Genomic DNA, 12482 nt, shown 5'->3' on the forward strand with positions numbered 1-12482 from the left:
CCCCTAGAATATTCCAAATGTTGTTACGTTACAGCCTTATTCTAAAATGGTTTAAATAAAATGTCCTCGGCATTCTACACACAAGACCCCATAATGACAAAGCGAAAACGGGTTTTTAGAAATTTTAATAAAAAAATAAAAAAACAGAAACACCTTATTTGCATAAGTATTCAGACCCTTTGCTATGAGACTCGAAGTTGAGCTCAGGTGCATCCTGTTTCCATTGATCATCCTTGAGATGTTTCTACAACTTGATTGGAGTCCACCTGTGGTAAATTCAATTGATTGGACATGATTTGGAATGGCACACAACTGTCTATAAAAGGTCCCACAGTTGACAGTGCATATCACAGCAAAAACCAAGCCATGAGGTCGAAGGAATTGTCCGTAGAGCTCCAAGACGGGATTGTGTCGAGGCACAGATCTGGGAAAGGGTACCAAGACATGCCAAGCGTCATGTCTGGAGGAAACCTGGCACCATCCCTATGGTGAAGCATGGTGGTGGCAGCATCATGCTGTGTGGATGTTTTTCAGCGGCAGGTACTGCTAGTCAGGATCGAGGCAAAGATGAACGGAGCATAGTACAGAGCGATCCTTGATGAAAACCTGCTCAGGACCTCAGACTGCGGCGAAGGTTCACCTATCAACAGGACAACGACCCTAAGCACACAGCCAAGACATCGCAGGGGGGGGGGGGGGCTTTGGGATAAGTCTGAATGTCCTTGAGTGGCCCAGCCAGAGCCCGGTGGAACATCTCTGGAGAGACCTGAAAATAGCTGTGCATTAACGTGCCCCATCCAACCTGACAGAGCTTGAGAGGATCTGCAGAGAAGAATGGGAGAAACTCCCCAAATACAGGTGTGCCAAGCTTGTAGCGTCAAACCCAAGAATACTCGAGACTGTAGTCACTGCCAAAGGTGCTTCAACAAACTACTGATTAAGGGGTCTGAATACTTGTGAAAATGTGATATTTCAGTTTATTTATGTATTTTTTTTTGAACAGTTTTTGTGTTCTCATTATGGGGTATTGTGTGTAGATTGATGAGAGAAACATTTTTCACAATCAATTTTAGGATAAGGCTGTAACGTAATAAAATGTGGAAAAAGTCAAGGGGTCTGAATCCATTCTGAAGGCACTGTGTACCTGAAAAGTAAGAGTTTTCAAATATGTTAAAGTAATTAGCTACAATTTAATCTCAGCATCATATGAGGCTATTGGATAACTAACATGGACTACTTGTTATAATGCCTGGCACAGACACATCACTATCAATCGGGTTATTTAACATTTGCCAACTTAATCGCTTATCCAAGGGCCAAGCTGTGTACTGTATGTGTACCACTCTGACTTGGGTGGGAGATTTATCACCTTGTTCTGTTGATTGTCAGTCTTGGCTTGGTTTTCTTTACAGAACATGCTGTGCTGTACTTTGAATAAGACACTATGATTGTACAGTCCTCAAGGCTGCCACGGTATTGATGCAGGGAGTCTTTTTTTCTCTCACCTTTTGCTCCTGTTGATAACAATTTAGCTTACTGTACAAGCATCCATGCCTCGACGCACTTATCACAAACGTTGTTGAAGGTTCTCGGGAATTTGAGATAATCTCTAGGCACCAGTGCACCTAGAAAATGTTTATTTAATGGCAAAATGATATTTGTGCCACTGGGTGAAAGCGAAGTTGTTACATTTGTTTTTTGTATTTTTTTGTATGGCTGTTACATGTTTATCATATTTGGGCGACGATACCTTGTATCATTCATTTTACCTCTGATTGTGAGTGTGAAAAGGAAATTCAACTCCACCGTCTTGAGGGTTTACGGATTTGAAGGTTTAAGGAGGTTTTTATAAGTTTCAAAATCGCCTCCTATTGGTTAGATTTCTAACAATCACATTATGTTTTGTGTTGTATTCCCATTGTTATTGGTCCCTGAACCCATTGGCGACCATTTTTTAAATATATATAAGCCTTGATCGTTCTGCCCCTGAACAAGGCAGTTAACCCACTGTTCCCTGGGTGCCAAAGACGTGGATGTGGATTAAGGCAGCTCCCCGCACCTCTCTGATTCAGAGGGGTTAGGTTACATGTGGAAGAGACATTTCAGTTGAATACATTCAGTTGGACAACTGACTAGGTATCTCCCTTTCCCTTTCCTTTCTATATCGGTCCGCTGATACAGGACGAGTAAAGCCCCAGGGCACTACTTTTGTGAGAAAAACATTTTTTTTAGGATAGTTTTTTAAATTCTGATTTTTCAGGGGGTGCTGCAGCGCCCTCAGCACCCCTAGTTCCTGTGGCTATGTCCCTATTTAACCCCTGATTATGAAACAACAAGCTGAACTCACTACCATTCAGAGAGAAAAGACAGTGCAGTAGAACATGAGGAGAGGATTTCTGAAAGTAATGTGTCCAATATCTGAGGCTGAACAGTTTGACACACAAATAATGTGTCTGTGGTTGAATTGCAGAAAAGCAGTATAGGCTACTATTTTGAGGCTCAAAATAGTAATTTAGTAATTTTCCATGTAAGACGCTTGCTCTCCCTAGTGGACAGTGGGCGGCAGGTAGCCTAGTGATTAAGAGCGTTGGATCAGTAACTGGAAGTTTGCAGGTTTGAATTCCTGAGCGTTCTAGCTGAAAACTCTGTTGGTGTGCCCTTGAGCAAGGCACTTAACCTTAATTGCTCCTGTAAATCACTCTGGATTAGAGTGTCTGCTGAATGACAAAACTGTGTTATCACATGATTTTGATATGAGATCCTTTCTCCACCATGTGGATACATTTACAAGTGCTACTTGACCATTCAAACGTCATCTTAATCCTCAGTGCAATTCTTTAGCCTATAACCACTGACCTATAAGTAAGGGTATGCAATAAAGAGCTACAACCCTTTACCCCTAAAACTTCTCCCAGAGTAAGCAAAGTCTCTCTCACAGATCCTCTGTCACTTCGCACTTTCAATTTTTCTTTATTTAACTAGGCAAGTCAATAAAGAACAAATTATTTTTTACAATGACGGCCTACCCCGGCCAAACCCAGATGATGCTGGGCCAATTGTGCACCGCCCTATGGGACTCCCAGTCATGGCCAGGTTGTGATACAGCCTGGAATTGAACCAGGGTCAATAGTGACACCTTGAGCACTGAGACGCAGTGCCTTAGACCGCTGCACCACTCGGGAGCCCAGATTTTCAAACCTTGCAGACTTCAAAATGTGCATCAGTTGGTTTTGTGTTTACTGAGGCTAGTGGCTGTGAATGTAAAACCGCTTGCAGTAGACCTGCAGTGCTCCCCACTCAGTTCAACAGCATCACACAACAAGTCTCTTGATTTAGTCTTTTTCAACATTTGTATTTTGTTTCTGGCTTGTAATGAGATGTCTGCACCAGTAGGACGCACTAAAGCACCACAGCAGACATTATATATAGATCTGCTGATACCAATGCAACTACTACAGTGCATTATAGCTCGTATTTCACATATGTCCCATTTCTATACATTGTCGTGAACACAGTTCAGTCTATAGAGGCATGTCAAGACATTGAACCTCTGCCAGATGAAAGTGTGCCATTCATTATAATGGATTTATACATCAGGATTCCTTTACTGTTTACATTAACATTCACTAATCCCAGATAATCTCACGGAGGCATTTACTGTTAATTAATGGCAACAGGCCATTTTCAACCACATTCGATAGCCCTACAATAGATTAACGGATGGCTGGTCTTCAATCAATTGATGGGAGATTCAAATATCATTTTTAACACTGTAGACTGTTTTGAATGGCACACAATTCACTACTTGAAGAGAGGGGAAAGTAAACCTAGGCTACAGTATGGTATGGTCCTTTCTCATGTATTTGAGCGAGCTAGTTTGTAACCACCCACTTGAACCGGAACCTTTTCCATCAAACGGCTACAGTGTTGCTTGCTGTAAGTGTTGCTTGCTCCACTGACAAACGGAATGCGTCGGTTACAATGCAGCGCTGTATCTTGAGCGAGATCAGAGTTTTATTCGAATAGTTCTAAAATGATTAAAACGACATTGCAGATTTGGTTCAAATTGTAAGGCAACAGCCGACGGTAAACCTGGAGATTGCGTGGGCAGAGCAGATTTCTGGGTCCGCGGGGGGATTTGGCTCAGGGGGAGTAGCCTAGCATTCTGATGTATTTGCTCCTTCTAGTTTTAAATGGCTCTATGTTACAGCTGCCTCAAGTCAGGACCGGACACGGGTGTGTAATAGAGCTGCAGAAATATTCGTTCGATCTACCCGCGCGCTGACAAAGAATCCGCGTTTACGCCCTATATCTCTCTCATCCATCCGTTTCGAGACCTAGGAAGACGCTGACGGAAAATATACTTTCGCCTTTTTAGCCTACTACAGGGACCTAACGATGGGGAACACCACCTCCTGCTGCGTATCGTCGAGCCCCAAGATCCGGAGAAATGCCCATTCGAGGCTAGAACCCTACCGCCCTGAAGCGGAGCTGAGTAGAGAGGATACGGGCTGCAACCTACAACACATCAGCGACAGAGAGAATATGGACGGTAGGACATAAGTCATGTGTTCTTCCCACACTCATGCGAGGTTTAAGTGTTTTTGAATGTGATTTTTTGTTGTTGTTAATAGCCTATATTTGGTTGGGGCCTATAACATGTTATGCTAATGGGAATTGATGGTTAATGTCATGATTATGGAAAACACAATTTAGATGGGGCAATGCACATGAAACATAGAAAAAACGACTTAAACAAAAACTGTTCTTGCAATGCAGTCATTTCCCTCATACCCAGAAAATAATCCATCATGCTTGGCTCCTAAATAAAAAAATACCCTAACTTGCTCATTCAGTTATCCATTATGAGAATCCCCCACCCCCAAATGGCACCCTATTCCCAAGGCCCAATAGTGCACTATATAGGAAATAGGGTGCCATTCAGAATGCATCCTGTGACGTCTGTCAGTGCCTGTGGGACCGGGGCTGGGCTGGACTGCCTTCCTGGGTTTGTGTGTGTGTGTTGGTCGGAACTGGGGAGAGTCGAGTCCTCTACTCTGGGCCCCTCCATAGGGCCCTTCCATGCAATGGGTGTGTTATGGGAGGACCAGAGAGCTTATGGAGTCCACTATCTGTGTTTGTGTGTGTTAGTGGTGTGCGGTTCAGCTGTTTGTTCACCTGCACCAGCCTGAAATTTCTAATAACCAATCCGCAACCTTTCAACCGTATGTGAAAATCTGAGGCCTGCACCCGACCTGCTCATATAGAAAATGCGCTGTGGGCTACAGTCAGATATTGCAGAACAATTTTTTTGACAGGGGGTGCAAGATTTTTTGTTGCCTGATTTAGATATGTTTCTGCTGATAATTTCCAACATTTTGGTAGGTGATTTGTTAGTCAACTTGCCTGTAATTAAGTACATTCAGCTTCTCTTCTGTCATGAAATGTTGCCCTAGAAGACTAAATAAACCCTTGCTCACCAGAATAATATCATAGATCGATAGAATTCAGTTTGGCTTGGATGCATATATTATGTAGGTGAAATAGCCTACTATGAGCTTTTATGAAGTTGATAATGATAACACCTCTACAGATGGTATCTGTGGCAGGAAGCCTAGCAGTTAAGAGCATTAGGACAGTAACCAAAACGTTGCTGGTTTGAATCCCTGAGCCGGCAAGGTGTAAAAACATGCTGCTCTGTTCTTGAGCAAGGCAGTTAACCCCCAACAACAACCGCTCCCCATGCGGCGCGGATGTCGATTATTCTCATTTCTCTCTGGTAAAAGAAATGCATCATATTTCTTTACTCCTGTTCCTGAGTAGAAATGTTGCTTTACATTTGGTGTATAATTTTACTGCAAGAAATGCTCCATTTTGCAGAAGTTAATATTAAGGTTATGTGAGAGGTTATAGACCTACAGTCAGTGTCCAGATTTCAGTTTAATTTAAGAAGTGGGGGGACATATATATATATATATATATACAGTAGCAGTCAAAAGTTTGAACACACCTACTCATTCAAGGGTTTTTCTTTATTTTCACTATTTTCCACATTGTAGAATAATAGTGAAGGCATCAAAACTAATGTAATCATGTAGTAAACCAAAGAAGTGTGAAACAAACTCAAAATATATTTGAGATTCTTCAAAGTAGCCACCCTTTGCCTTGATGACAGTTTTGCACACTCTTGGCATTCTCTCAACCAGCTTCATGAGGAATGCTTTTCCAACAATCTTGAAGGAGTTCCCACATATGCTGAGCACTTGTTTGCTGCTTTTCCTTCACTCTGCGGTCCAACTCATCCGAAACCATCTCAATTAGGTTGAGGTCGGGTGATTGTGGAGGCCAGGTCATCTGATGCAGCTCTCCATCACTCTCCTTGGTCAAATAGCCCTTGCACAGCCTAGAGGTGTGTTTTGAGTCATTGTTCTGTTGAAAAACAAATGATAGTCCCACTAAGCGCAAACCAGATCTGATGGCGTATCGCTGCAGGATGCTGTGGTAGCTATGCTGGTTAAGTGAGCCTTGAATTCTAAATAAATCACTGACAGTGTCACCAGCAAAGCACCGCCACACCATCACACCTCCTCCTCCATCCTTCACGGTGGGACCCACACATGCGGAGATCCTCCGTTCACCTATTCTGTGTCTCACAAAGGCACGGTGGTTGGAACCAAAAATCTGAAATTTGGATTCATCAGAGCAAAAGACAGATTTCCACTGATCATGTTTCTTGGCCCAAACAAGTCTATTCTTCTCATTGGTGTCCTTTAGTAGTGGTTTCTTTGCAGCAATTCAACCATGAAGACCTTATTCACACACTCTCCTCTGAACTTGATGTTGAGATTTGTCTGTTACTTGAACTCTGTGAAGCATTTATTTGGGCTGCAATCTGAGGTGCAGTTAAATCTAATGAACTTCTCATCTACAGCAGAGGTAACTCTTGGTCTTCCTTTCCTATGGCGGTCCTCATGAGAGCCAGTTTCATCATAGCGTTTGATGGTTTTTGTTACTGCACTTGAAGAAACTTTCAAAGTTCTTGAAATTTTCTGGATTGACTGACCTTCATGTCTTAAAGTAATGATGGACTGTCATTTCTCTTTGTTTATTTGAGCTGTTCTTGTCATAATATGGACTTGGTCTTTAACCAAATAGGGCTATCTTCTGTATACCAGCCTTACCTTGTCACAACACAACTGATTGGCTCAAATGCATTAAGAAGGAATGAAATTCCACAAATGAACTTTTAACAAGGCACATCTCTTAATTGAAATGCATTCCAGGTGATTACCTCATGAAGCTGGTTGAAAGAATGCCAAGTGTGTGCAAAGCTGTCAAGGCAAAGGTTGGCTACTATGAAGACTCAAATATAAAATGAGTTGTTTAACACTATTTTTTTGGTTATTACATTAATTCCATATGTGTTATTTCATAGTTTTGGTGTCTTCACTATTATTCTACAATGTAGAAAATTGTTTTCTAAAATAAAGAAAAACCCTTTGAGTAAGTGTGTCCAAACTTTTGACTGGTACTATATACACTGCTCAAAAAAATAAAGGGAACACTAAAATAACTCATCCTAGATCTGAATGAATGAAATATTCTTATTTAATAATTTTTTCTTTACATAGTTGAATGTGCTGACAACAAAATCACACACAAATTATCAATGGAAATCAAATTTATCAACCCATGGAGGTCTGGATTTGGAGTCACACTCAAAATTTAAAGTGGAAAACTACACTACAGGCTGATCCAACTTTGATGCAATGTCCTTAAAACAAGTCAAAATGAGGCTCAGTAGTGTGTGTGGCCTCCACGTGCCTGTATGACCTCCCTACAACGCCTGGGCATGCTCCTGATGAGGTGGCGGATGGTCTCCTGAGGGATCTCCTCCCAGACCTGGACTAAAGCATCCGCCAACTCCTGGACAGTCTGTGGTGCAACGTGGCACTGGTTGATGGAGCGAGACATGATGTCCCAGATGTGCTCAATTGGATTCAGGTCTGGGGAACAGGCGGGCCAGTCCATAGCATCAATGCCTTACTCTTGCAGGAACTGCTGACACACCCCAGCCACATGAGGTCTAGCATTGTCTAGCATTAGGAGGAACCCAGGGCCAACCGCACCAGCATATGGTCTCACAAGGGGTCTGAGGATCTCATCTCGGTACCTAATGGCAGTCAGGCTACCTCTGGCGAGCACATGGAGGGCTGTGCGGCCCCCCAAATAAATGCCACACCATGACTGATCCACCGCCAAACCGGTCATCCTGGAGGATGTTGCAGGCAGCAGAATGTTCTCCACAGCAACTCCTGACTGTCACATCTGTCACATGTGCTCAGTGTGAACCTGCTTTAATCCATGCTCTGGACACTACGCTGACAGACACAGCAAACCTTCTTGCCACAGCATTGATGTGCCATCCTGGATGAGCTGCACTACCTGAGCCACTTGTGTGGGTTGTAGACTCCGTCTCATGCTACCACTAGAGTGAAAGCACCGCCAGCATTCAAAAGTGACCAAAATATCAGCCAGGAAGCATAGGAACTGAGAAGTGGCCTGTGGTCACCACCTGCAGAACCACTCCTTTATTGGGGGTGTCTTGCTAATTGCCTATAATTTCCACCTGTTGTCTATTCCATTTGCACAACAGCATGTGACATTTATTGTCAATCAGTGTTGCTTCCTAAATGGACAGTTTGATTTCACAGAAGTGTGATTGACTTGGAGTTGCATTGTGTTGTTTAAGTGTTCCCTTTATTTTTTTTGAGCAGTGTATATTTTATTTTATCCATTCGGATAAACACTCCAAACAGCCTACCCGACGCTCGGAGCCGTCCACTTGGTCCTAAAGCATACCGTTACCTCATTTTGTATCACATTCCAAGGATAAAACGGGGGGACACATTTTTTTGTGAAAGTTGCACCCCTGATTTGAAGTCTCCTTCTTTTGACAGTCGCCTCACAATCATCCTCTTTTACCACTTCACCAAATATTTTTAAAACATTCCTTTTATGGCCCTCCTCTTTATTTTCAACTCTCCTTTTTGCAGCTTTTCTCTTCATGAATTAAACTCTGACATTGTCCATTTTCCCTCAGTGGATCGGAGTTCACTTTTTCTGCCCGTTCCCAAAAGCATTTGGTGGTTGGTGTGTAGGCTATTTAGTGCGTGTATAATTAGGCCCCAAAGCTTAGACTTATGCACTAATGCCAGATAGCCTAAAATAATGAAATAAAAACCTACATGTAGCATATATATATACGTTTCACAATAATTATATGTTTATGGACTTCTTTTAAAGTGGCTATATGTCACTTTGGGCGACCTGACCAAATTCACATGGAAATGTGAGTTCTACATCTATCATTCTACTTGAAAGCAAGACTAAAGCGGTAGCTGCTCTATGTTTGCTATTTCTATGCTTCCCGTTCTTAAATTTGAGTTCTTTTACTTTCGGTTTTGTACACCAGCTTCAAACAGCTGAATCAACCATATTTTTGCTTATGGAAAATATATTTCACAGTGGTTAAGACGGTACAATGATTCTCTACACTATAGTAGCTTATTCTGTATCAAAAACTGAAATGAAGCAAACTATTACATTTTAGAAACCAGGAAATGGCTGAGCGATTTCTCCATCGTGCAACTTTAAGGTAGGCTATTGTTTTCTCTTTATTCAACCCGCCACCCGCGCTTCATCCACACAGTATGTCTTGACTTTAAACCCGCCCGCCCTGCGGCTATAACCGCGGGGGCTGAGGGTTGTGAGTCAGCCCGCGCATCACTGTTGTGTTTATCCCGCACCAGCCTGTGTGTGTTTGTGGAGCTGGCCAGGCTACAGCCCTAATCTGGTGTGAGTTTAATGCAGCGAGTGTGCTCTACAGCTGTTAAATGTTTTTAAGCAAGCAGAGCTCCCTTCCAGACAGGCATCCTCCCTCCACAAATGCAATTTATACCTCTAGAACGAGACGGACAGAACAAAGGGATCATGTGAGAGCAGACGCCGTATAGGGGCAAGAGGAGAACTGTGAGTTGAGTTCTTAGCTGGCACAGGTATTCTGTGGAAAGATCCATGTATAACCTATAGTTAGGACATTTCTAGCCGTCATAGTATTGTGTTGGTGCAAATGTCTGGGGGTGAGGCTGACTACACCGCTCACATCGCTTACGCGAGCATTGCAAAATAAATGTAAATCTATATTATTCAATTATAGCACCCACACTGCTCGTGCGCGCCAACGAGCGTCTGCGTTGCCATGGGCTAAAATAGAAGTCAGTTCTATTTTTGACGCAGATCGGGCTGCATGTCCTGCCTCTCCCATCTCCTCATTGATTTATAGAAGCAGGTACCCACGTGCCATCTCCTCATTAGTTATACCCACATGGGTGACTGAAAGACAAACGAGGTCAGTGGCGGTAATGCACCTAATTTATGAAAGTTGCCAATCGCAATATAAAGTCAAAAGAAGAAAAAGCCTAGAATGGAGGAGAGATGACTAGAAATTATTTAGTTGACCGTTTTATATGTGGATTAATTGTCGGAATAGAGGACCTTGTGCATTTCAGGTAAAATAACAACTCAATGTTTATATTGAACAGCAAGCTAGCTAAATAGGACAAATTAGCTAGCGAGTGCAAGCTCGCTAGCTAAATTGCCATAAATGTTTAATGCTTTTTGACCTGTCCTCAAATTAATGTAACTGGTGCAGAGTTTGTTTTGATATTTTAACCTGCGTGTCGTGATCGCGTTTGGTGTGGGGGGACAAAATACATTTATGCATGATGGCGCAAGCACACAGCTGGTTTGGGTTCCGTGTTAGTCTATAATGATGAGATGTAGATTTTAGAGCCCGACCGATGTGTTTTTTGAGTTACATTTTTTGGGGGGGAAAAATGACCTATACTGATATATGGGCCCGATATACTGTTTTACTACAGGGAAATGAAAACTAGTCATTTTTTCCATTCTGAATTCTCATCAATTGCCATCCAAAAGAGCAACTGTCCAATAACTATAATATAATAATAACTATGCTTAATAACTATGCTTTAAATGTTGCTTTAATACATTGTGACAATAATGACACATCGTGAGAATGGCCAGAAGGGTTCAGATCAGCATGAGGTTCCCTTTTCTCATCCTATTTATTCAGTATCAGTTATTGTGGAGTCATCGGCAGGTATCGATATAAAGGTAAAAGGCTAATATCGCCTGTTAACATCGGTGAACCGATATATCAGTCGGGCTCTAGTAGATTCAGTTTACCAGGAGAATGTAGGATGATTGCAGTGAACAGGTATACAGGTAGCTTGGAATCCAAACTGAATTTTGCTCTGTTTCATTGTGAAGCCCTAGTGAAAAGGAGCGATAGTCCGTTTGGATTCTAGGCTAACTATTAGGACAGTTTGAGAATGCAGACAAGTGATGATGAATAATGACCTATAAGTAATAGTATCATCCATGTGTTAGAGGTACGCGTGAGAGAGAGTGCTCCCGCACATTGGCTAACCGGGCTATCTGCATTTTGTCCCTCCACCCGCCAACCCCTCTTTTTACGCTACTGCTACTCTCTGTTCATCATATATGCATAATCACTTTAACCATACCTACATGTACATACTACCTCAATAAGCCTGACTAACAGGTGGCTGTATAAAGCCTTGCTACTCTTATTTTTAAACGTCCTTTTACCGTTGTTTTATTTCTTTACTTACCTATACACACACACACGCACATTTTTTTCACACTATTGGTTAGAGCCTGTAAGTAAGCATTTCACTGTAAGGTCTACTACACCTCTTGTATTCGGCGCACGTGACAAATAAACTTTGATTTGATTTGAGAGACCATTGTGATGAGTAGGGTGGCGTCTCAGACAGTTTGTCCAGTCAGTAGGCCCCTGGGAAGCTGCATAGGAAATGACTAATGAGATGAGTCACCAGTCATTAACACCAGCATTGTTACTGAGTCCTCTTTCTGCGGCCCACATGGCATCCTATTCCCTATTTAGTCCCCAACCAGGGCCCACAGCACTCTGGTCAAAAGTAGTGCACTACATAGGGAATAGGGTAGCATTTTGAGACGCAACCTGTGACTCACAATCAGAGAAACCAACCGGTATTCACATAACACAGATGTTGGGTAAAAAAGACACACTACAGCCTCAACTCCTAACCCTGTTACCCACCCAGTGTTTTAACTCCGTATCTGGAGTTGCAGGCTTCGGGCACATGAATTCAGTGATGTCAAATAAATAATTAGTCACATGCTTCGTAAACAACAGGTGTAGACTAACAGTGAAATGCTTACTTACGGGTCTTTTTCCCAACAATGCGGAGTTAAAAGGGATACTTTGGGATTTTGGCAATGAGGCCCTTTATCTAGCTGGATGATAGTGGGGTGAACAGGCAGTGGCTCGGGTGGTTATTGTCCTTGATGATGTTTTTGGCCTTCCTGTGACATCGGGTGGTGTAGGT

General features: G+C 42.5%; 1 protein-coding gene across 4 annotated transcripts in view; it reads left to right on the plus strand.

The window, feature by feature from the left end:
• The first annotated feature begins 3915 nt into the window (after nt 1–3915).
• ccny (cyclin Y) overlaps nt 3916–12482 on the plus strand; it is a 60331-nt gene continuing 51764 nt past the window's right edge. For all 4 annotated transcript variants that reach the window (XM_046292408.1, XM_046292410.1, XM_046292409.1 and 1 more), the window contains exon 1: nt 3916–4552. In XM_046292408.1, coding sequence (XP_046148364.1) covers nt 4399–4552 — 154 coding nt within the window. In that variant the 5' untranslated portion in view covers nt 3916–4398. The remainder of the gene's footprint in view (nt 4553–12482) is intronic.

The sequence above is a fragment of the Oncorhynchus gorbuscha genome, linkage group LG12, assembly GCF_021184085.1.
Source record: "Oncorhynchus gorbuscha isolate QuinsamMale2020 ecotype Even-year linkage group LG12, OgorEven_v1.0, whole genome shotgun sequence".
Classification (NCBI taxonomy): domain Eukaryota; kingdom Metazoa; phylum Chordata; class Actinopteri; order Salmoniformes; family Salmonidae; genus Oncorhynchus; species Oncorhynchus gorbuscha.